The following is a 26,297-nucleotide window of genomic DNA, read 5'->3' as shown; positions in this document are numbered from 1 at the left end:
TGAAATGCTGTTGACATCAATGAAAAACATCAAATAGATTGACCAACACACATAACCATCCAAGAAAACATCCATCAATGTGAGAAAATTCATGTTTTTTCAAGTCAGAAAAATTCTGTTTTTTCATTCTCACTGACAAAAACCATAAAAACATGCATAAATTATGTAAAAAAGTTGTAGGTGGCATCAGGGGTGTCGCGTGGGGCTGGTACCCCCCTTTCTACTGTTCTATACTTTTCTTTGAAAAACTTATTTTGTGGAAAAAGTTTTTTTAATTAATGAAAACAAAGGGACAAAGAAATTTTCAGCTAGACAGGGATTATCATATTGAATCGTACATGAAATCTGCGGAAAGAGAAGCAACAGTGAGAATCATAACGAGTCCCAGGAGAAAACAAAGCCTATAAAATGGATGATTAATTGACGCATTAAGAGAAAGAAGGGATTGAATTCACGACATATTTTCTCAATCCATTTGAAATTGCTGATTTGATGCCTCATGAAATAAAACTAAAGAATAACGTGATGATTGTGTTAATGTGTACTTAGAGAATCAAATATATACAAGCCTGCCGAGGCAAGGGTATATATATAATTGGCGCACTAATATTTTCTGGCCTAACAAGAACGACCTAGATAGGTCATGAGTTTCGGAAATCGTACAGAGCATTAATTTTTTTTAAACATTTTTCATTTGAATGAAGTTCAATTCAAATTCATTTAAAGAGCAAAAAGATACATGATAGTATGGTAATGACCTCTTGCACTATACAAAAAGTGCTGAATACTGACAATATTTTTCATTAATATAGAATACGTCTAGAGTACGACAAGACAAATGTTAATTTACAGTTGTTGGAAATGATTCTCGTGTGAACAACAAGAAGAAATGTTCGTCCTACAATATGGATCATCCTATTTGATTGTTCAAAATAATATCGTTTGAAAAACAGTTTTGTTCTGGTGATTTTTTTGTTAACCCCATTTTTTTTGTCTCGCGTTTGAAATTAGCAAAAATTAGTTCAAACGATGTTTTTTTTTTCTTTGTTCGTTGAGGAGTTATACCAAAAATAGTTGGTAACGCTTTTTTATCGGTTTTCTGACGCATGATTATAGGTTAAAGAAATTATTACTAAAGCCCTGTCTTCATTTACCTTTTTCATGCGAAGTTCGCAGAGTGGCATCCACATGAATAACTAGTTAATGTATACCTTTATATTGGACAGCAACTTCCTATTGATTGATGCACGGTACCTTGATTGGTTACCCCCTCTCGATAGTACTTGGTCAAAGCCGCCTGAAAGAGGCAAATGCAAACGTAGTTTACCATTTGCTGCTTCAATGGTGGAAAAACACCTTAAGTTATCTTAGTTTATTTATTTTGTGTTTTTTACCTCGAGTGTTTTCATGTTTGTTTCTTTTAAGGAACATGGAAGTAACCCGATGTACTCATTCCAATGAATTAATTTTTAATCAGTTTTGTTTGGATTGCTTCACCCTCACTTTGCAGAATTCAAAGAGTTTGATCATCCAAAGGATACAAGCAGTCAAAGAGTTACTTTTAACCCTCGTTTCAGAACCAAGTGCTTTAAAGGATGCTCTCGCACAAAACAAAGATGTCACTTACCACCTTGGAATACTGCTTTTAAATAACTTGTCTATCAACGATAAAGCTCTTGTCAATTTGTGCTGTGAAGGTAAATATCTTTGGGATAGGATTACCTGAGTCTTGTTGTAGATTTTGGTCAGAGAAATATGAATACCTACACACAGGGGAGGGGATTCCCTCCTTATGCTGCTCTGAAGCATCCCACCATGGAAAAATATAGTGTCCAAAATGTAATTTCTCATGTTTTGACTAATGTGAAACTTCGTAAGGCTATTGAACTCATTAGATTGAACGAGGTAAGGCTATTTAGAACTCAGTGCCGTACCCAGGATTTTTTTTTCGGAGGGGATTTTACTAAAAAAAAGTTTTGCGGGGGGGGGGGCGGTACATAAAAAAAACCTAAAAAAAACGCATACAAAATTTGTTTATATCCATTTTCGTTGCGTTTTTACGAGTCAGACAACAATTTCGGGGGGAGATTCAAACCGGGTACCCCCCCCTGTATATGGCCCTGTTAGAACTTGAAAGCCACTGGCTTGAACCATGGATAATGAATTAGTATCAATTTGTAACCTTTTTGGGCTAGCCAGTTGAGCCAAAATATAAATTCTTGGATCGAAATGCAAATTTTAAGAAGGCATCTCTTTTTTAATATTACTTTACATTTGTCTCTGGTTATTTTTGGAATTCCAACGTACAGTTGACGGAATTTTAAAGAAATTTAAGAAACCCATCCTCTTTCCTATATTCGAGAGTAGGATTGTCACTACTGTATTTGTAATTTTGTTTATTCTAATGAAATATATGTAATTATATTATGTTTTATTTATTTTATCTATTGAATTATGTTAAACAATATGGCCTTTATTTCTAATGAACACTGTTGATATTTTTAGAATAGAATGTTAAGGCAATTTTCTTAACATTCTATTGAAGGTAAAAAGAGTTTTTGGACTCCTCTCGGTGAGTTAATTCAATTATTCCTGAAAATTATTTAACTTCTTCCCCATATTTAGGGTTAGTATCGTCAATCGTTTTATAATTCAAAGGAATAGCATAGACATTTTTAGGCAATTTCTTTAAAACTCCCTATTATAGTTTTATTATAATTGTTTGACTTCCTTCCTGGAGCTGATTAAATTATCTCTGGAGTTCACCTCCCTAGTCCCCCCTTTTATTTCTGGTTATTGTTAGTGTGTCATTATTATTTTTTAGTTTTATTCATTTTTAGCTATTGGGTTGGTTTGCAATTTGACCCAGCATGAAGTTGTAGCTCAGTCTCTCGTTCGCAAAATTTCAAGTTTGGTAAGTTCTTTGAAACCAGATAAAAATATTGTTACCTTCTTCTGAGTGTCGTAATGTTAAGTTTTTTTCTAGCTATTTTTAGGATATGGATTTATTAGTAAAGTTTAAATTTACATACTGGACCAATATATCAACATAATAAGAATTACACGATGTAAAGAATAAAGAATGAAAACTAAACTAAAGCTAGAATTAAGAAAGTCTTAAAAATAAATATTAAATATAAAAATGATCCCCTGGAGGCAGGGACGTACGCAGGGTGGGGGGGCTTCCGGGCCCCCCGAAATCTCACGATTTTTTTCATTTTCCTTTAATTTTCTGATTTTTCTCACAGAATAATGGGTTTGAAGGATTTGCCCCCCCCCCCGAAACAAATTCCTGCGTACGTGCCTGCCTGGAGGGTATCAAATAATTTTACTAAGGAGGCATGTCTCTAAAAAAAAAATGCTCTTAGGTCGCGGTCTTCCGGGGGTTAATTGAGGAGAATAGATACTGCTGTGTCCTTTAATTAATTGGGACTTCACTATTGTATTTTTTTTCTCAATAAGTAGTTATATATAGCGTACAGTTTTATTATTAAATAGATATTGTTAGATAGTTACATGCAAAATTTTGGGAACATAGTAATCGTCGTATGTTCATTCTTTTTCAACTTTGTTCATCTCGCTTCGGACTGAGTTTATTGGTTTATTTTTAATTCCCTCATTATTTTTCTTTTATTTTGGATGAGAAATTCAAATTGTAATAAATGTTTGATAGTGTCTACTTCATTTTTTTATCTACAATTATTTCTGATTAATTATCATATTTGATTTAATCTGTTAATTTATTTGGATTTGAATGTTACGATTTAGTTTCAGTAGATATTTTGGTAGTCTGTAGACCTCAAAATAGTCATGGTAGGGAGGCCATCAACTAGGAGGATGAGTTTATCTTCCCCTCCCTCCCTGAGCGTTGCCCTTGAGAATTGCTTCCCTTTGCAGAAATTGGCTAACTTTAGCCTAGAATGCATAGTTTATCAGTATCAGATACCTCCTCCCTCCCCCAAAAGAACATCTGATATCTCCCCCTCACTCTCCTATTTGTGTTATGCACGTAAGAATATTTTTTTACACTTGACTTCAATATAAAATTAAATAAAAAAAACAAGTTTTTTATACTGAAAGTAAGGAGCGACATTAAAACTTAAAACGAACAGAAATTATTCCGTATATGAAAGGGACTGTACCCTCCTCAACGCCTCGCTCGTTACGCTAAAGTTTGACTCTGTCTCACAACTTTATTTTTTAAAACAATCAAAGACTTTAGCGTAAAGAGCGCGGCGTCGAGGAGGGGACAGCCCGTTTCATATACGGAATAATTTCTGTTCGTTTTAATGTCGCTCCTTACTTTCAGTTTAAAAAACTTGTTTTTTTAATTTAATTTCTGATCGTTTTTTAGTTAATGCAGCTTTTATTTTTCTTCTGGCAAAAAATACAAAGCTGCAGATTTTTGCAGATATGAGGTTGAAACCTATGTAATAGGGTTTTCTGATACGCTGAATCTGACGGTGTGATTTTCATTAAAATTCTTTCACTTGTAGGGGATGTTTCCCCCCTCTTTAAAAAATTTGGTAAATTTTCTCAGGCTCGTAGCCTTTGATGAGTAATACTAAACTTAATAAAATTTATATATTTAGAATCAGCATTATAAGCCCATTCTTTTGATACATTTATTTAAATCAAAATTCCGTTTTTGACAGTTTCGATTACTGTTGAGACGTATCGCTTGTTTTTTTTTTTATTGTTTTTTTTTATTAAGTATATTAGGGGGTTCTTCCCTTAGTCAATACCACGCACTTTACGTTAAAAGTTAAAAAAAAAATTAATTCACAAACCCCTGAATCACAAAGGCCGTTTAATTAGAATAGATAGCTCTTTTGAAAGCACTAAAAAAAAAACTGTAGCGTAAAGAGCGAGGTATTGACTAGGGGGGGGGACCCCCTCATATACGTAATAATTTCTGTTCGTTTTAAGTTCTAATGTTGCTTCTTACTTTCAGTTGAAAAAACTTGTTTTTTTTTTTATTTAATTTCTGATCGTTGTTTAAATAATGCTTGGAAATCCGGCGCCCCTTCATAGAAATGTCCCTAACTCCAAAGAAACATCCTCCACGGAAAGATTCTCCCGAGTAACCCCCTCCTCCATCCCCCCCACCAGAAAAAAAAATCCTTCCTGAAAATGTCTGTATACTTCCCAATAACCAATACAATATGTAAGCAATGGGCAAAGTTCATAACTTGCAGCCCTTCCCCTGGGAACTGTGGGGGATTAAGTCATCCTAAAAGACATATTTATTAAATTTTCGACTATGCTGAACAAAATTGCCATCTCAAAATTTTAATTGGGTGACTTTGAGAAAAAATGAGCGTGGGAAGGGGCCTAGTTGCCCTCCATTTTTTTGGTCACTTAAAAGGGCACTACAACTTTTAATTTCCGTTCCAATGAGCCCTCCTACGATATTCTAGGACCACTGGGTCAATACGATTACCCATTGGAAAAAAAAACAAATAAACACGCATCCGTGATCTTTCTTCTGGCAAAAAATGGAAAATTCCACATTTTTGTAGATAGGAGCTTGAAACCTCTGCAGTAGGGTTCTCTGATACGCTGAATATGATGGTGCGATTTTTATTAAGGTTCTATGATTTTATAGGGGGCCCTTCCCCCTTTTTTCGAAATCAGCCAAATTTTCTCAGGTGCGTAACTTTTGATGGGTACGACTAAACTTGATGAAACTTATATATTTGAAATCAGAATTAAAATCTGATTCTTTTGATGTATCTATTGGTATCCAAATTCCGTTTTTTAGAGTTTTGGTTACCATTGAGCCGGGTCGCTCCTTACTTACAGTTCGTTACCACGAACTGTTTGATTCAATTGCATAATGCATTGGAACATCTATTGATACACTGCTCCAGCCTATACATAGACAATACAAAATTAAGACGCACAATTTGCTCTAATTAACTTAATCAGGAAACGACTAACAAATAATACTGTAATAACATATTTGTTCTTGGTTGTGCATCCATGATTAAGTTATTCCGTCAAAGTCATCTGTTGAGTCTATCAAGCAAAGGTGTGTCACACTATAGAGCCCTGGGATTAAAGTGAGTGGAGAACTACCGCCGCTCATGATGTTTCTGGCACCATGAAACGTGCAGAAAGAAATTGCTGATAGAGTCAGCATTTGAAGGTGAGACAAGAAATGACAATGCTCAAAAAGTGTTTCCAAAACCCATTTGCAAAATTTGAAAAAAAATAAATTTTAACCTCTTTGTTTGAAAAATAAAACTTTTGCCTCATGCTCTCTCCCTATCATGAATAGTCGTTTCTGCACATCGGCCTGCTTAAGATGAATCTTTAGCTGGCCTGCGTAGGGCATAACCTCAGTCTAGTGATTTCTTCCTCCAAGAATCACCTGCCATAACACAAAGGGCATCTGTGAATCTTTATTTAAGGAATAATTTTTGAAGTAAATACATTTTTGTATATTTCAAAATACTGATGACCCAGTATAGCTGAGACTCGGCATTTTCAGTGTATTCATAAACTAAGTTTTAATTCATGCATTGGCCGATACATTCAGTATTTGTTGAAGTACTCTGGGGCAGAAGTTTTCAGAGCAGCATTGTCCAAAACTTTGCTTTATCTTTGGTTTTGAATTATCTTCAAAGGGAGTACTTCAATAACATCTTTGCTAGGAGCTGCACATCTTTAGTTAAGTTATTTCGCCAAAGCTATTTGTTGATTCTTTTCAAGCGAAGGCGCATCCGAGTCATAGAGCCTTGGGATTGAAATGAGTAAAGAACTACCACCGCTCATGATTTTTTTGGCACCATGAAATGAGTAAAAAAGCTGTTAATAGGGTAAGCTTTGGAGGTGGGACAAATTTATGGCAGTGTTCAAGAAATGCTAATAAACTCATTTGCAAAAATTGGGAAAAATTTGCATCTTGGCTCATGTATCATGCCCTCTCCCTATCATGAATAGTCGCTCCTGCACTTCGACTTGCTTAAAATAAGTAGGCTTGCATAGGATATAACCTCAGATTGTTCTTCTTTTTTAATAATTGTCTGTCATAGAACAAATGGCACCTGTGGGTCTTTATTTAAGAAATAATTTTCAGAGCAAACTATTCCTGGCATTTTTCAAGTACTGATGTCCCAGTATAGCCGAAACTCAGTATTTTTCAGTTTATTCATAAGGTAAATTTTAATTCATCCATTCACGGAGACATTTCAGCTGCTGTTGGTGTTTTAGAGCAGCACTTTTCATGGTCATTGTCTAAAACCTTGCTGTATGCTTGGTTCTAAATCAATTTTACCAACCATTAATTGCTCGGACAAAAAACTTGACATCTTTTCTGTCAAAAAGCTATTTTTAGATACTTCGAGCTTTTACGGCCACTCTGTAAGCGGATATAAATATACTAAAACATTCTGTTTTTCTCAAGCTGTAAACAGGCTTAAAAGCGTCGCTATGTGTACTTTCTTTTAATGTGTTAGTTTAAGTTGGTTTTAAAGAGAACCTGAGCATTAAGTTTGATAAATAGATAAATGCTCCCTGATAAATAAAGACACACTAATCATTCCTTGATTCTGAAGGAGACATCTTAGAAACGTAATTTCGTTTAAGGACCGGAAACCAAGATAAATGTTGTTTTCGCCCGCTTTGTTTTTTTGTTTTTCTTTTGTTTGCTTTTTTGGGGGGAGGGGTAGTGATGGACACAGAAGGCATCATTAAGCTATATCTGACACAGGAGAGAATAGGAGGGATTCCTCTGGAAAAGGTTTGATGGGCCCCCTGAGAAAGCTGAAAATTGTAGCCTTTAAATGCACTTTTATGCTTATCTCCCCTCCTCTCTCTTTAAAGGGACAAATCTCTGTGCACCTATGGATAAGACTAAGAAAACTAACATTAGGTCTAAGCTAGACTGAAGTAACACTAGACCAGTCATTCCTAAATGTATTGAAGTTGCTGTTGCGTTTGGCTGCTGGATTATTATTTTTGTAAATTAAAACTAAATAATTCAAACCAAAGACCCTAGAATACTATACGCGCAAAGTAATGCTATTTCAAGTGACCTCCTTGTGCATTTACTTTGTGGGCAAGATATATATTACATATAGAACTTAGAAGAGAGAACAATAATAGAATACTCATTTAGCCCGGGGGAATCAAATCATAACTCTGTAAAACATTCTGCCCATGGGGAATTATTTTTTTTATGGAGACTGCATTGTTGAATGCACTATGACCGTTGAATTCCTCTATCCCTATTACCCCCAGCTGGAGTCCAGTAATATAAGGTCTTTAATCATTTTTTTTTTTTCGCAAATTGGTAACTGAAGTCAAATCTTAGGAACTGAGAAATTTAACGGACTAATTTTAGTCGTTTGTGTTTAGGTTTGGTTTTGTGTTAGTCATTTTGTGTTTGTTTTCAGTCATTTTGTGTTATAATGTATATTAAAAAAGTGGTATACTGCGAGTTTCAACGGATTTACAAAATCGGTATAACGCCAAATGGACTGCAAGAGTGCCTGCAACGTTTTGGCAACCTTCAAGCTTTTACAAAAAAAACTCAAGCACCTACAGAAATAAGCAATCTAAGCAAAGCAAACATAATAAAACACACGGTAAGGCAATAAAACACATGATAAGGCAATCACAATAAGCACTGCATAGACTAGCACATACTGAATATGTTACATGGCCAACAACATTTAATTTAAGACTAGTTCTGTGTTTCAAAGATAAGATAATTTTTTGCCTTTACTTTGCTCACTGTTTTAATTCCCGAACTTTATGATTTCATCTATCTCTTTGTTCTTTTTTCCTTTTTATTCTTTAAAAGTTTTCAAATTCTTAAGATTTTTTTTCTTGTTCATCTTTGCTTTTGTTTATATTTGTTTTATTTTTATGATCATGTTAGCTTCTACAGTTATGATGCAAAAGTCTTTATTTATCGGAAGGCTCTGGTTACAAAAAGGAGCTTTTATAACTTGTCTTTTCTTTTTCTTCTTCTGGATCTTGTAGAATATTGTTGAGAACTTTTTGAATTTTGACAGTTAATCTTGAAAACGATGTAGAATTTTATAATTTTTTGGATCCAGTTTAACCGGGCTTCGGTTGCAATTATAGAAAATTCCCCCATGGATAAACCGTCTATATTAGCTTTTTTTAGAATTATCTCTTGTCATTTTTTTTTTTGGGGGGGGGGGGTATGTTAAGGTTGATTGTTTTATTGATTTTTTACCCTTTTCTTTTTTTGCAGGTTTTTGAATCCAGTGACCTCGCGAAAGTTGGTCACTGTGTCCACTTACTTGGCAAGATGCTTAACTCATTTCACGGCTTGTCTTGGTTCATTGTTTCCCACAGTGGTAAGCTTTCCTTAACAAAACAAATTTTTGGATGTTCTTTTTCTGTCAAGGGACTGAACCCTGTCCATTAAATTAACCATTATGCAAAGATTATAGTCGTATACAATGAAATGTGTAAGGCTATGTTTTAATACAAAAGAGAGAAAAATTTTAGAAGTGCAGCAGAAGGCTTCTCTGGAAAGTGATTGTTTGCCATTGAACTGAAACTGGTTTCTATGTTGTAGCTTATAGCGTCGAGTCCATCCTCTTGTTCTCCTTATATGCTTAATCAACTGATTCTTATCTATTTCAGACCAGTTTATTCTCCCAGTTCAATTCAAATGATCATAATAAGTAGTTGAAGTCGTTTTCCATCCAAAAGAAAAATTGATTTCTTCTTTCTATGAAAATAATGAGGTCTAAAATTTGTTCGCCCAAAAAATCTTCTTGATTTTTTAAAATTAGTAAATGTGGCCGTCCTTGCTTAGGTGAGAGGAATGGGGCTAGTACTGCCTTTTTATTTGGTGTCCAAGAGGTTCCCTCACTTATTACGCATCCAGTAATCGAATGTACCCTCGACGAAAATAATTACCAGCATATTTGTTTTTTTATGTCTGTAAATATTGTTTGGGTTTTTAAAGAAAACTTTCATGTTGTCATTATATACCTAGCTTTTTTTTGTATTTAACTATAATTTTGATTATATTTATATTGAACTATAAAGTTTTTATGGATATGTACTTATTATTTGAACCCTCCAACACTAAAGGGTGAGGCCACCCTCGACCCTGTCACCACCACGCCAAAATAAAGTGGTTCAGTTCTCTGGATGTTTGATTTTTTACAAACAACATTTCAGTATGCCGATGAACTCCAAATTAAGTGCCTTATTGAATGAAAACTATGCTGGATTATAGGTTGGATGTGACCAACCCAATAACAATTTTTCTTATTGCTAGGTGGCTGCCAAAATTTTTGATGACTTTTTTTTAGCCCGACAGAGCTAAAAAACACGACAGAGCTGATGACTTTTTTTTAGCTTGACAGATTCGTAGACAAGGATAGTGATGGTCTTTTTTTTCTTTTTCTTTGTTCAATAATCTTTTGTAAGTCTAAATGAAAACTGACCAAAAGTGAACTGCACTCAAGACAGAGGCTGGATTGGATTGCAGTTATTAAACACAGAAGTCAGAGCTGGTGAAATTAGCCAAGCTATGGCTCCAATTTTCAGTAAGTGTAAGTTCACCTTCAAGGGCCCGCATAAAAAAAAAAGTTTTAAATTCAGATATTTGGCTAAAAAACCGTACTTTTTTTAACCATCAATCAAAGAGGATTGGTAACTGATGAGAAAGAAAATTCAAGTCTATGTCTGAAACAAGAAACTAGTGTTATCTACTGTTTACCCGACAAATTTAATTACGATGTATTTCTTTATTTTGTAATACCCTTTTTCACTTTTGCTTTAATTTGGGCCGAAGGTACAATTACTAATTTTGTCAAATAAGCACTGGAGATATATTTGTGTACATTTGCTTCTGACTAGTCTATTTTGATTCAACTAAAATGAATTTTCAAAACGATGAATCTGAGGTTTCGGAAATCTGAGGTTTGATCCAAATTAACTTAGACGTTTTTCCAAGTCAAAATTTTGATAAATAGAAATGAAACCTGTTTTGAACGTTTTTAGATCTGTTGAATAGCCCTACTTTGCAACTCAACCTTGCAAGGATCCTGGCCTGCAGAGGTCGGTGGAGCATGACGATTTTAAGTCCGTAAAATGAGGAGGGTTGGGCGATGGGCTTGCGATCTATCCCCGTAAAATTCCAAATTGCAAAAGAAACATCGATGATAGCCTCGGGTACCCCACTACACCATTTGACGACAACCTCAGCACGCCCACGGACACAATTTATGACAGCAAAAGCTAATACGAAATTTGGATTTTGGAATGTAAGGGCACTAAACCAGCTGACAAAACCTGAAAAAGTACTCAGAGAGATGAAGAAGTATAAGCTAGATCTCCTTGCTCTAAGCCAAGTCAGGGGGATTGGATCTGGACATGAACAACTAGGAGAGGTTTACTCACTAATTTACAGCGGAAATGAATCCCGGCACCAGGCTGGAGTTGGGATAATGCTGTCTGACCAGGCTGGTAAAGCACTAGTTGAATGGAAGCCAGTCAGTGAGAGATGCTTACTTGCACGATTTGTAACCAACCATCCGAAAATTTCAATCATTGCATGTTATGCTTCTACGAATGATGCAGACGATACTGATAAGGAGTCATTCTACCAAGCTCTTCAGTCATTGACATCAGAAGTCCCATCACATGACCTTCCTTGTGTGGTTAGGGACTTCAATGCAAAGGTGGGACCAGAAAGAGACTACTGTCCACAAGTCCTAGGGAGACATGGTCTTGGTGAAATGAATGAAAACGGAGCCCTCCTGGTAGATTGTGCTCTGATTAATGATCTTATGGTCGGTACAACTCAGTTTGAACATAAAACCATCCACAAACAGTCATGGATCTAACTAGACGGCAGGACGAAGAACCAAATAGATCGTTTCCTTATCTCAAGGAGATGGCGGACAAGTCTTCTGGACGTACATGGCTTCAGTGGGGCAGATATCCAGTCGGACCACATCCTGATGGTAGCAAAATTGAAAGTCAGACTGAAAGTGCCCAAAAACACAAAGTCAAATTCTACGAAGCTTTATGACGTGGATAAATTACATGACCGGGAAACCCGTAGAAAATTTTGTATGGAGTTGAAGAACTCATTCGCTCTACTTGAAACAGAAAACGGCACAGATAGTCCGGAAACAGCATGGCAAAAAATGAAGACAAGTTACAATCAAGTTGCTAGAGATGTGCTCGAGTATAAGAAGAAACCGAAAGAAAGACGGATATCACAGGAAATTTGGAATCTAATTGACGAGTGTAATGACTTGAGACAGCACATTTTCTCTGCTGGCGGCGACAGAACTTCGGTCTTCGCAAATGGGCTATATAGAATGAAGGACAAAGAAATCAAGAAGTCGGCAAAAGCTGACAAGCGGAAAATCTAGCCTAGTCTAGCCTTTTCTGTAGAAGAAAAGGATACACTAATAGAGGAAGCAGCTAGAAAAGGAATATTCAATGCAGTTTACATGCTCGCACATGAAATACTACGAGAGCAGCTCAGCAGATTTTGCCAAGTCAAAGATGAGATTGGAAATAGTCTCACCAAAACAGAGAAAATTGACCAAAGGTGGGTATCCCACTTCGAAAAGGTTTTAAATAGACCAAGACCAACTGACCAATAAAGTATTCCTTCTATGCCATTTCTTAACCTGAAGATTAATGAAAATCCCCCCACATCTGCAGAAATACCTGTTACAGTGAAGAAACTCAAGAATGGAAGATCGCCCGGTGAAGGCTCCATAACTTCGGAAATGATCAAGGCATCAATGAGGACATGCCTCTCAGTGTGGATAACACTAATTGCAACAGTCTGGCAGTTTTAAAAGGTCCATGACAACTGGACCAAGGGGATAATTGTTAAGATATTTAAGAAAGGTGATGCTCTTAACCGCGATAACTGGCAAGATAAAAACCTAATATCAGTACCAAGTAAGGTTGTAGCGCTTGTAATGCTAGGACGACTGAAAAAAGGCACTTGATCCGTATCTGAGAGAAGAGCAACATGGTTTTCGGACAGGTAGATCTTGTTCAGATCTCATATTCACGCTCAGGACTCTGATAGAAGAAGCAAATGAGCGGTCCAACAAAGTATACATTCTCTTCATTGATTTTGAAAAGGCCTTCGATTCCGTGGACCGTGACACACTCTGTGAAATTTTACAGTATCATGTTGTCCCCAAGAAAAGAACAAGCTTGATCATAGCCTTTTATGAAAATACGGGGTATTGAATAGAGACAGAGAACGGAACAACTAGCTACTTCAAAATTATTTCAGGAGTACGACAGAGATGCATTTTATCACCCTTTTTATTTATAATTTTAATGGATTATGTTTTAAGAGAAGCGGCTGGCTTCGGAATAACAGTCGGAAATAAAATCCTCTCGAACCTTGACTTTGCGGATGATGTGGCACTTCTGGAAATGCCAAAGCAGCGACTCCAGGAGCTTCTTAATAAAGTGAGCGTTAAAGCGGAGAAAGTTGGCCTAAACATCAACATAGACAAGACGGCAACATCAGGCAACATCAGGCTCAATGGCAACATCAGGCTCGCCAGTCGAGCTCCTGCACAAAAATCGTAGAGTCGAACAAGTCCATGAATTTAAATACCTTGGAAGCTGGTTCGATTACACAGGAAAAGTGCAAAATGAGGTCAAGAGAAGAATTGGCATGGCAAACGCTGTTTTCAACAAACTTAAGCCAGTATGGAAATCAAAGAAGTACTCGCTTGCACTAAAGCTGCGACTTCTTAATAGCAACGTTTTGTCCGTGCTATTGTATGCCAGTGAGTTCTGGAAACTAAACGTTGGGACAAAGAAAAGACTCACAGCTTTCGAAAATATGTGCTTGAGACGTGTGCTGAATATCGGTTGGCGTTAAAGAGTCAGCAACATTGAGGTCCGCAGAAGATCTGGCCATCCGCTTATTACTGAAGTGATGAAAAAGAAGAGATGGAGCTATCTTGGTCACGTCCTTCGGATGGAGGACTCAAGAATCCCGAACCAGGTTCAATGGCAGCCGCGTGGGCGTCGACAGAGGGGAAGACAGAGAAATACTCTCAGACACACGTACGATCGTGATCCACGCAGTGCTCACACATCACTACAACCCCAGTGGGAGGATATACTTGCCGCAGCGCCAATACGTAACGTTTACCGAGGCTTTGTCGATGCCCTATGCGCCCCAGATGGCTCAGGAGGACCTAACTAACTAACTAACTGGATAGCCCTGCTTAGTCGACGGCACTATTAATTGTAATTCCTATTAAACCTAAACTAAAGCACCAAAGCTCTCTTGTCTGTATTTTATATTTTTTACGATCACTGTTGTCGTACACATTTTTGAAGTTTTGATGTTGTGCACACATCATATCTATTGTTTATTCATGTACTAGCCAAATAACCTATCAGATAAAAGGCATGCAAAACAAGAAAAAACCGTAATGTACACTGTTTTGTGGAATATAGAAAAATATGTTTGCCCCTTCTCCAAAAATATATGTTTTCTTACCCTGTGAGACAAAACAGTTTATACTGACCAGACTACATATAAAATTTCTTACTTTCAGTTGAAAAACTTTTTTTTCTGTATTCGTTCTTTATTTGTGCGTTCTTTATTCAATTTCTGATGATTTCTCAAATCATGCCGGGAAATCGACTTCCCTCTCCATCGTGTAACATTTTTCCTGGAAAATTCTCTGGAAACTTTCCTCCCCACTGAAAATTCTCCCGGTGGAAAATATTTCCCCCCTCCACGGAATAAATTACCTCAAAAAATTCCCCCGAAAAATTTCTATATATTTCCAAATAATAAATACTACATCTGAACAATGTGGGGAAATTTCGTAACTTACAGCGCTTTCCCCAGGAACTATGGAATTTTATGTCATCGCCTAAAGCTTAGCTATTGGACCTTTCAACTATGCTGAATTAAATGGCTATCTTAAAATTTTGGTCGGATGTCTTTGAGGAAAAATGGGCGTGGGAGAGGAGCTAGGTGTCCTCCAATCTTTTTGGTCACTTAAAAAGGGCATTGAACTTATGATTTCAGTTCGGTTGAGCTCTCTCCGATCTTCTAGGACCATTGGCTCGATACGACCACCCCTGGAAAAAAAAAGAAATAATAAACACACAATCGTGATCTTTCTTCTGCCAAAAAATACAAAATTCTGTATTTTTGTAGATAGGAGCTTGAAACCTCTACATGGGTTCTTTGATGTTCTAAATCTGACGGGGTGATTTTCGATAGGATCGCTTGACTTTTTAGGGGTGTTCCCCCATTTTTCGAGAATCAGGCAAATTTTCTCAGGGTTGTAGCGTTTGATGGGTAACATTAGACTTCATTAACTTTATATTTTTGGAATCAGGGAATCAGAATAAAAAGCTAATTCTTTTGATGTACCAATTGTTATCAAAATTCCGTTTTTTAGAGTTTTGGTGACTATTGGGCCAAGTCAGTCCTTACTTACAGTTCGTTGCCACGAACTGTTTGAAAAAGTTAATCCCTGGTTGAATATAGTTGTTCTTTACCCTACGTTTATATAAATTACCTAATTAATTTATTTGGTTACGTCGAAAAAATAAGTCGAAAAATAAGTCGAAATAAGTCGAAAAAAGATATACAAATAATTCATTTTAGCTTCGGAAATTGCTTCCCGGTGGTATTCCCCGTGACAATTCTGCCCTGGAAAATTTTCCCCGCATGTAAAATAATGATAGTATTTTTAATGTTAAAAATAGTTGAAAAACGAGGCTGAATACCAAATTCCAAAAAAAACTGTTGAATAACAAATTCAGAGACTCAACTGAGAAAGAAATTTTATAATTTTGGAAGTGTGTTATGCGGGGCTTCCACGGTGCCAATAAAGTCAATAAAGCTGACTACAAAGTTAATAAACCGTTTTCCTCGCATAACTTTGTTGACTTTATTGCAGCCGAAAAGAAGTTAAACTCTATTTAACTTTTTTCAAGAAAGTCCACAAAGTTCAACCAATAGCAGAAGACGTGTGGAAAATTTCAAATAAACAACATACAAAATAGTGTCTACAAATATAATATTGTATACTTGTTTAAATATTCTCTTTGGTAAAAAAAAAATTTTTTATTTATTTTTAAAAGAACAAAAAAAATGCTCAAAAAGATTGTTTTCTTAGCTCCATGTCTGACTATTTTAGTTACTTTCTGTGAAAAATTGCTGAAAAGTGAAAAAGGTGCAATCTTTGTGTGAGTGGGACAAACTCTATGGTTCGTACTTTCATGACAAACCTCCTTAGCTTTATTTACGCCGTGGGAGCCCCGCATTAGAAGACAGAATTCATAATTAACAAATCCGTTAATTGAATATCCAGAAAATGTAAATAATGCAATTGCAAGTAACAGTCAAGTATTTAGGTTGAGGGGTCTCTAATTCAGTCAACACAAAAAGTAACAAGAGGGTCTGGGGGGGGGGGGGTATTAACACGTAAAACCTTCGCAAGTGTGTACTAAACAACTTCTGAAAGTTTCTTGGCGATCAGATGAACAATGTAGGAATGCATACAGGACAGATAAACAGATTTACGCTCGATTTATATAGTCTCATCTCATATTTATATAGATAGACTATAGTCTCATCAATTCAATAAGGGTCAAATCGACACGTCAGTGAAGTCAAAGGAATTTTGAAGTTAAAACTTTTTGAGGTTATAATGGCAGGGTTAAACGGCATAAAAAGTAACTAAAAAAGAAGCAAAGATTCATAAACAAACTATAGGAGAAGTACTGAGACTGTTCCTTTTCAACTTAGTACATTGATTTCATGTAATACTAATGTATTACCACAGAAATTGAGGGAAGATAGACAAATGGACTTCACCAATCAATTCAGTTTGAAAAAGATTCAGATTTCAGATTCAGATATTTATTACTTCATCGAAAGAGTAGAACACAACTACATTATATAAAAAACTCAAGAGCCACATAAAACACAAAAGTCCTGTGAGTGGCTTTATCTTCTAACCGTCTTTTACCGTAGAAAACATTCAATAAATAATAACACAAAGACTAATTTTTTATTTTTTCAAGAGAAAGGAGAAATGATTAATCTTCAAAAAATGTTGAAAACTCTTTCAACTTTTTTAAAGTTAAAATACTTTTTTAATTTTCTTGTAAGTGAACGGATTATGTTTTATTTTTTAGAAGGATATTTGGAGGCAATTTCTTCTGGTGTGCTGAGCTCGAATCAGTCACTGAGTTCAGATGTACTATACACTTTCTTGCAGGTGAGACTTTTTGTAGTATGATTATCTTTACTCGATCTTGAAGTATATAGTTATAGAACCCAAACCAATGTAATAGAGTGAAAAAATGCACATTTCTCAATCCGCGTAAAAATCAAATAGGAAGATGCTAATAACTAATTCTTGTTGCACACCTTATTAATAAAAATGGAACTACTTTATATAAAAATTGAAGGGGGTATTAGTGACTCGGATGAATTTCACATAAGTTTTCGGAACAAGTAGAAAAGAGCCCAACTAGAAATATGAAATTTTATGGGACTTTAATGCTCGAATTGATCACATAGGGTATCCTTTCTGAGGCTGATTTGGGGTAGGGAAGGAAAATAGCAATGGTAATACAGTTCTACTCTTCTGCAAGGCACAATAACCTAATAATAAACATTATTTTGTTGACCATAAAATGGCCAATTAATTCCGATTACATGGCGGCTGAAATGACTGCTTACTCTGTCGGTTATGCTGTTGTGAGTCGCAGATCAGTAGAAACAACAGGACAATGGGGCATTGAGGAATAGTTTTATTTGATGTTAAAAGCTAAGATCAACATCTAGGAATTTGGGAATGGTTGGTGCTTATCGCGCACTTGTAACGTTGACAAACTTCAAATTGAGAATTGAAGAGGAGGGTCTCTAAGAACAATTGAATATGTTGTAGGAGAGTTTAGAATTTGGTCTTGAAGAATGATTCTAGGAAGTAGTTCTACCAAAAAAGTGTTCAATTGATTTTGATGTTTGCGCAAAATTTGTTGTCTTGTTGTATTTTTCTTCTTTGTAGGCCTACCTAAATCATAGGTTTTAAAGATTTTATTAATTGCAGGCAAGCAGTTTCATTATGATCCCTATAAAAATTTGTAGGTAACCGAAATTATGTATTCGTAAGTTTTCAAAGTGTAAACTCTTTTTTTTTTTTTTTTTTTTTTTTTTTTTTTTGTAGAGAAGATGGATAGAATGATTTTTGCACAATAGTTTGTAAAGTAGCTGACAATGTAAATTTACGTTTATATTTGGCTTTGGTAAGTTCGCAATTCACGGAGGGTAACTATTAATCAGGTAGTTATGACGTCAGTAATCTTTGTGACAGAATTATGAGAGGAACGTCCCAAGAACAGTTGGATATGAAATTGAGGACTAGGCTTTGATAATGCAGAAGATTGATGGAAAACCTTGGGAAAATATTCTGCAAAATAGCAGAAAATGTTTTAAGAAACAAATCTAGGAAAATTACATGGGATATTAGTGAAAAGCTTCAAGACTGTTATAAAAGAGAAGGATTTTGTTTAAAAAGTTTCTGAATAAAAGTTCTATATGAGGGCAAGGAGAAAGTATGGGAAAATAGCGAAGGCATCGGATCGTGCATTAAATGAGGCTGAAAAGAACAATTGTTGAGGATCTGGAAGATAGTATGTTAAAAAATGGATGGGAAGTGGTGAGTCCGGACTGGTCCCAGTATAAATCGCAAAAGGGGCTGAGTTAGGGATAAACAGAGTGTTAAGGAGAAACAGATTGTAAATTTTCAACGTGTGTTAATCCGTATCTTCGTAGGAAATAATTTCAAAAATATGAAAGAATTTTAACCAATTTAGAAGTGAAAGAAGATTTGTTTACGTAGGAGGAGTTAGAGAACGTTTTAAAAGTACAGAGAAGCAATTAGGCTGCAGTCCAGATAGTATGCTAAATGAGTCTTTGAAATATGGTGGATACGAAATCAGAGATAAGAACCATTGTGTGTGTAATCTTTCATGAAAGAAAATACTTAAGGCTCATTGACAATGAGGTTTTACTGTTACAGAGGTTTAGCTAGCTTTAATTTGAGCCAATCAGGTTTTTCATAGAATTTTCTGAGTGGCTGAAAAATCTATGAAAATTCTATTTGGCTGAAATTAGCGCTAGCAAAATCTGGTTATTATTAAAGTCCCACTATGAATTTAGAGAGATTAGGAAGACATGTTTTTTAGGAAAGGCAGTAAGCTTGAAAGTAGTCATTTGGCATCCGATTGCGTTTTATAGGAGGCAGCGTGCTTAGCGTGATGATACTTGTAAGCTAAGAAATATGTCGATAAATTCTTAAGAGAAGTACAGTGTCGGTTTAGTAAAAGAGGAGTTAACAAAAATTTGGGGTTATGGTTTTTTTTGTTTTTTTTATTCGAAATTGTACTTTTTTATCATGAACTTGGCTGTCCTCACCTGTCTTTGGGTATTCTATGGATATTGTGTTTGTTTGTGGATGTTTTACTTGGTACTGAGCACTAATTTAAGGGTAGGCCTTCACTCAAGTGCATGTTTATTGTAATATGAATAAAGGAACCAGTTATCTCCTTTTTCTGATTCCTCCTATTTTATCCGAAAATTTGTTTTTATTTTGTTATGTTCCTTTTTTTTATCTCCTGTCATATTTTTTGTTTTGTTTAAGTTATCTCTTATTGTTGAATGTCTTACGTCAATGGCTTTTACTGACATTACTAACCGAATAAATGAAATAAGTTTCTTAAAAAAAAATTATTACCTAATTTATATATGTGTTATGGTTTCCTTTCCTATTTTTCCTTCCCTAGGTTTTTCAAAACGAGCCAAGATCCTTATACACATTATCAGAAAAGTTGATTCAGAATATTCTTGGTGGGATATGCGTGGTACTATCAACTGGCAGTGGAATTGATCCTACTCGTAATGCTCTTGGTATGTTTTTATATATTTAAAATATTTCTGTGTACTATAGGCCAAAATTTTCGCAGACAAATATCAAGACTACTTGAATTGAATCCTGTCTGTCCTGAGTCGTCTTCGGAATTCTCTTCTTAAGGGGGTATATACATCTCGGTCATCCGCTGAATGTAGAAATGTCAATAGGTGGGGAGATGTGAATTTTCTGTTAACCTCTTTGGACGGTGACCTCGAGGGTTAGAACCGTAAATCTGCCCTCTAAAGATGATCAGAGACAGGTTAGACCCAACCTTTGGGCATTGACGAGCCATTCTGGCTGAATCTTCGAGATGGTTGTTTTTTGGATTTGGTGACGTTGAAGGAGGTCCAGATTTGAGATTCCATTAGGGTGTATAAGTCAAGCGATGGACCAGGACGGAGAAGTGGTTGGTTTTGGAACGAATGGGCGGGGGGGCAAGTTTTTTCTTCATCCCATTTAGCTGAAGGAACTCTCAGATTTCAAACACATTGTATTGGAAGTGACATATAGTGGTGGACGCCTAAATTCTGGTCATGAGTACATTCATACGAATATTATATTAGATCTGTGCCATATTGTTTGAGAGAAGTCATCCTAGTTAGTGTTTAGAGTAACAGGATTCAACCCTCTTTGGGAAGGGGGAGGGTCCCTAAATTCTGGTCATCAGCACAAATGTCAGACGGTGCATAAGATCTAAGACTAATTTCCCCGGGAATAAGAATAAGTGTCTTAACAACGATTTTTGCGATCCTGGCCTAGTTCGTTATCTATGAAGGAGGGCTCCTACGTTCTTCTGTTTGCGATATCGACTAAAGGGGATGCTCGATATCAAACAAACTTGGTAGTTAGTGAGGGCTAGTCTCCTGGTTGTTGCTTCTTAGAGTCTGGATCCAATCATGAATCTATGAGGAATGGGGAAGGGTTCTTGGTTTTTTGTTATTTTTTTTTATTACGAGATATGCCACAGCAGTTTCTTGAATGTCAACAAAACATGGTGAAAAGTGCGATTTAATTTCCACGTTTTTTGGTTGGGTTTTTTCGTTTTTTTTTGCGTTGTGTTCTCTATCCGACTTCTTTGGGGTCGAGGGCTCTTCATTTCTTCGTCAAGAGATCTATTGTAAGAGACTGTTGTATCTCAACCGAAGTTTTTGAGAGGTAACAATCAGTGTTTTAGTTGTGACTTTTGGTAGATTCAGGATCAATACTATCTTTTTGCAGAAAGAGGACCTGTTACATTACATCACAAGGATTTCCACCGGAATTGGGTGTTGGGTATCAATCAAACTTAGTCATAAGCAACAATTGATTTTCTAGCTATATAGTATTTGAGTCTGGGAGTAATACTACATATAATAGCGAGGAGGAAGGTGTGTGTCATCCCATTACGGGGACGTCGAAAACCATCCAAAGTAAGGGAAAGTAGAACTATGCTTATGGTGGTGTCTTTCTGTGGTATGCACCTTATCGGGTTTCAAAATCTCTTGCCATATATATGTGAATTTAAAAGCTGGTATATCCATATTCAAAACTGATATAAATAGGCATAATAAATAAGTAGATACAAATAAAGAAATTTTGAGCCTTTAACCCTTTAAAATAAAATCGCCTATTGCCACTATATATCTAGGAGACGTTGATTTAAGGATCTCCAGTAGCAGCTCATTCTTTCCACGATTAAACAAATCTTTCCTTAGATTTGCCATGTAATTGCAACTAAAAAGGAAATGTCCCAATCCATCCCCCAAAATACCGCATAGCAAGCTATTAGAACTGCCTTTTCCGAAACTCCTGTATACGAAACTTACAGTCTCTTGGCTTGAACAACAAGGAAAATGTGTCGGCTTGAAAAACAAGAAAAGTGGCTTGAAGTGCAATATTCTGCATCGACGGCATCTTTTTTTCCGTTTTTTTTTCTCCTCACCTAGCTCGGTACGTAATCAATCTGGAAAATTGAGATCGCTCCGATTTGTTAAAGGTGGTAGACAATTAGCTCGCGGCTGAATCTTAATTCTAATATATTTGATTGGTAAATTTAACTTGAAATAATATTCTTCACCAAAACTCTCTTTAACACTTCTATAGAAAAGCACTTGTATATAGTCGAAGCACGTGTGCCAGCAACCCAATGTTGAATCTCTTAGGCCTCTTGTCAGGTCATTAAATCTCTAAGAAAAAAAATTCTCAATTTCTTGTGAGCCTTGGCCGTATTTCCATACATAGAAAAAACCGCTTTCATCTAGCAGTTTTTTTTTATCTGGAATAGTCCCGAAGATTTTATATTGAGCTTTAGCAATTAGTCATACGCGGCTCTGGCTAGCCTGTTTTCCGGATAACGAAATGTCCTTAGACAGAATGTAACCGTCTTTATTAACATATCTTTTTCCAATGAAAATAATCCCAAGTCACATTTTATGACGAGATTATGCTTTCTTTTCTGTAGTCTATACATTTGTTGATAATACTGGAGTTGAAATGACTCCACTTGCTTAGCCGGGTCTGTCCTCCAAAGCTCAGCTCCGTAATGAAGAGTTGGCATTATTTTGGATTTGAATACCTGTTTTAGCATCTTTAGGCTATTAGCTTCCTTAGACTACTATTTTTATATAGTGTAAGTAGGGCTACTTTTTCTTTTGCAAAACTGGCTGAGGTATGTTTTTCCCAGTAGCCATTAGCTGAAAAATGAAGACCCAAATTACTTGCTTTTTCTACTACCCAGATCTTTTTCCCATTAAAATGAAATTTGTGGACATGTTGATTATTGCTTCTTTGTTTACTAAAAATCCTAATTTCCATTCTATCAACATTTAATTGCAATCTTTTGAGATCTAGGTAATCCGAGGAAAGATTTAAAAGCTTCTGCCTGTCATCTTTAGATTTTGCCGCCAATGCGATAACATCTACAAACCATTGCAAAGGCCATATTCCCTAGATTTACTGTTGGGACCCACCTTCTCTGAAAAAAAAACCTACCATATCATTAATAGATAGAGAAAATAACGTAGGTGGTAGTGAGCTACCTTGCCTCAGACCTATATTGCTACAGAAAATCCTGGAAATACCATCCCCCAAACCCGTTACCCTGTTTTTTCTCTTCATACTTGGATTGGAAAAGCCTAACTGTTTTGATAGGTAATCCTAATCTAACCAAAACTTGGACCATTAGGGATTTATCAACGCTATCAAACGCTTTGCGCTGATTTAGAAATCCTACATGCAGATTATTTTTGCCCTTAGTATACTTAATAAATAAACTTTAGATACAAATTTGATCTACTGTCGAATGGCCGGATATAAAGCCTTCTTGTTCTTTTTCTCTTGCTCTTTTTCTATCCACCCAATCAATTTTTCTATCCTCAATGTCTTATCGATAACCGTTTCCAATATACGAAAAATTAAGCAAGAAAAAACGGGTTTAAATTTTAATAAAGCAGTGAAACAATAAATAACGACAAATAAAGACTTAATTAAAACATAATCCGAATATTTCGGCCCACGTCCGGGAGCCTTTCTCAACGGAAAAAAGAAAAAACGAAAAAATGTTCTTTTAAAAAATAACACACATAGAAATACAACAACTAAACACACGAAGAGAATATATATATATATATATATATATATATATATATATATATATATATATATATATATATATATATATATATATACATATATATATATATATATATATATATATATATATATATATATATATATATATATCAATAAATAAATAAGTAGGAAACAAACTCACACAAAAACTTCCAGCACTGGCGTATTTAACGATATAAACAAAATCGAATGTATATATTGATACCATACGCCACTCTCCTCTTACAATCAATGTATAAATAGAAATCTATCAAAAAGTGAAGAATATATTTACTTGAACAAACAATAAAGGTCACCTAACCCCCGGTCCATAACCCATAATTAAATATCACGCTCACGGGTTAATCAACCATTTTATGAATTATAAATTGAATGGATTCTTTTGGTTGCAAGTTCAGCTGCAGTTCGTTGACTTTTCCCAGCATTTACCTCGTTCTTATCATTTTTCGCAAGGTTATCATTTGTTTCAGAACAATTATTAAGACCAGTACTGGTTGAATATTTTACCTGCTTTTTAATTAAACTATTATAAATTGAATATATCCTAAATTCCCCTTCATCTCTATTGATACTAATAACCCCCATAGATAATCTCTTTTATTTCTGTAATTTCTCTGAAGCCTTGTAAAAGTCCTACAGACGTATCTACAATTTTTGTCTGATCAAATAAAATCATATGATGCTTGCTTAATTTTTCTTGCTTAATTTTTCAGAAATGGAAAAGCAGTGTGGTCTTAGAAATTATTTACGTATCAAATATCTTGCTTAAACTCTTTTGAAGGCTAATAGGCCTGTAGTTACTATGCAATATGGGTTCAATATTTTTATAAAGTGGGAATATTAGACATTCCTTCCATGGCTAAGGGCAAACCATATTAACCAACACTAAGTTAAATAAACTCACTACGACTGATATTAAACTGCCCTTCAAAAGTTAATATATTCTTGCGAGTATACCATCTGGCCCAGGAGCAGTATATCCAGGAGACCTTATTTATTGCTTCTTGGTCCTCTTCTTACGCACTCTACCTATTTCGGATATTCGATGTACTCTATACCAGACAGTCTTATGTCCCCTTCCAGGCTATTTAGCCATTGCAAGGAAGACAAATTACTATCTAATTCCTCGAAATATGGTGGTCACGATTCCAGACTAGGAGAGTTCTTTGATTTATTAATTCGCCGGGTGATTTCAGATTTTTTTTTTTTTTTTTTAACTTTACAAAAATATCGTGTCTTACAAGTTTGAAACAACTGTAGGTGTTTTTCTGCCTCCTTATATTCGAAATTTTTCTCTTTTCATTGAATAAGTTACTTGGACTGCTGGTTGAAATCAGCTAAATCTTGCCGACAGTTTCAGCAATTGTTTTAACATACTTTTGTTACATGATCTCTATGAGGAAAAAGCTCCTTTTTTGTTATACACCTACGTCAGAAGGGCTCATCAGATCCCAATTGATATTAGTTATAGTTAGTGGTTATGGGTTTATTTATGTCTTTTGGGGGTTCAGATTTAACATGGTAGTTTATAGAGCATTTTTAGGTCGAAACAAACACCGTATTAGATTTTTTCTTAAGGGTTGTAGACCAAGAATCTTGTGTTTTCTGTCACCAAACAAACAAGTCTTGTGTTTTCTGAATTTTATGGTAGGATACCATCTTCCTGGGCATATCCATATTCATCGCTATGGTCGTATTGACATACTACTCGATTGAGCTCTGTCAACTTTGTAAACTCCGCCATCAGCTGTTAACTTTGTAATTTTTAAAGCATCTTTTTGCAACATAAAAAAAAACTTTTATGCTAGGATTTAAGATCGAGTTTGTAAACTCGAGTTTAAAAATGTTGTTACAAGCTCGTATCCAAAAAACTTGAAAACTTTTGTTCTTTCTTTAGAGTAAAAGTTTGGACGCTCGCTTACAAATGTGGTAGATGATTCCAAATGTTGGGAATCAAGTCTTAATCGAAGTAAAACTTGAAGAACTTTGTTTCATTAGTCTCTATCAATAAAATCTACATGTATAGAAGCTGAATTATGTATCTCTAGCCCTGGGTTGTTCATGACGAAAATCCAAGCAAGATTGGCATCCCTTGGAATTGATGCTCGACGATTCGTTTCGAAATTATTTTAAAAACAATTACAATCAGTCTATTAAAAGATTTGTCTATTTGTCTATAAATAATATATTCAGTTTTTTTTTAATATATTTACTATAAAACATTGCAAATAATATATTGTATTGTGAATAATATTTATAATGTAAATAAATAATATATTAGTCTATAGATAATATAAAATTTGTCCATTAAAATATACTGTTCCTAAGGTACATTTGCGGTAAATAAAAACATAACTGATTACATCTATTGTTGCTTCTTAATTACAGTAAAATACGTACAGCTTTCTGGAATTCCTAGGAATTCTTATAGACGATTAAATAATCATACATAGAATAACAATTCGAAAACAAGGCTCGAATAAATTAAAAAAAGAGTTTTACTCGAGTTAGAAAATGAAGACCGAAAAAACTTTTTGAGTTTGCTGACCTTTTTTTTTTTTTTTTTTTTTTTTTTTTTTTTTTTTTTTTTTTTTTTTTTTTAAGTTGATGAAACTAGCTAATACCCTTAGAAGGTATTAATTGAGCTTTTCGTTCGCCCAGAGCCGTTCCTAGGGGGCGAGGCGGGAACTGAATCAGCTGCCCCGGGGGCCGCAGCTGAGGGGGGGGGCT

The 26,297-nt window shown here is 35.4% G+C and overlaps 1 protein-coding gene across 5 annotated transcripts in view; it reads left to right on the top strand.

Annotated features, from left to right (window-relative positions):
- Positions 1-26,297, top strand: part of LOC148954383 (uncharacterized) — a 253,036-nt gene that overhangs the window by 101,550 nt on the left and 125,189 nt on the right. For 4 of the 5 annotated variants that reach the window (XM_089087072.1, XM_089087068.1, XM_089087069.1 and 1 more), the window contains exons 2-6: positions 1,426-1,697; positions 2,841-2,914; positions 9,233-9,338; positions 17,176-17,258; positions 19,831-19,954. In XM_089087072.1, the coding sequence (XP_088943198.1) occupies positions 1,430-1,697; positions 2,841-2,914; positions 9,233-9,338; positions 17,176-17,258; positions 19,831-19,954 (655 nt within the window). In that variant the 5' untranslated portion in view covers positions 1,426-1,429. The remainder of the gene's footprint in view (positions 1-1,425; positions 1,698-2,840; positions 2,915-9,232; positions 9,339-17,175; positions 17,259-19,830; positions 19,955-26,297) is intronic. The other variant, XM_089087073.1, reaches the window with a different exon arrangement.

The sequence above is a fragment of the Artemia sp. Qi Xiang Cuo genome, chromosome 3, assembly GCF_049724085.1.
Source record: "Artemia sp. Qi Xiang Cuo chromosome 3, ASM4972408v1, whole genome shotgun sequence".
NCBI classification, from domain to species: Eukaryota; Metazoa; Arthropoda; class Branchiopoda; order Anostraca; family Artemiidae; genus Artemia; species Artemia sp. Qi Xiang Cuo.
The sequence above is the reverse complement of the archived record's forward strand: the minus strand, read 5'-3'. Positions and strand labels throughout refer to the sequence as shown.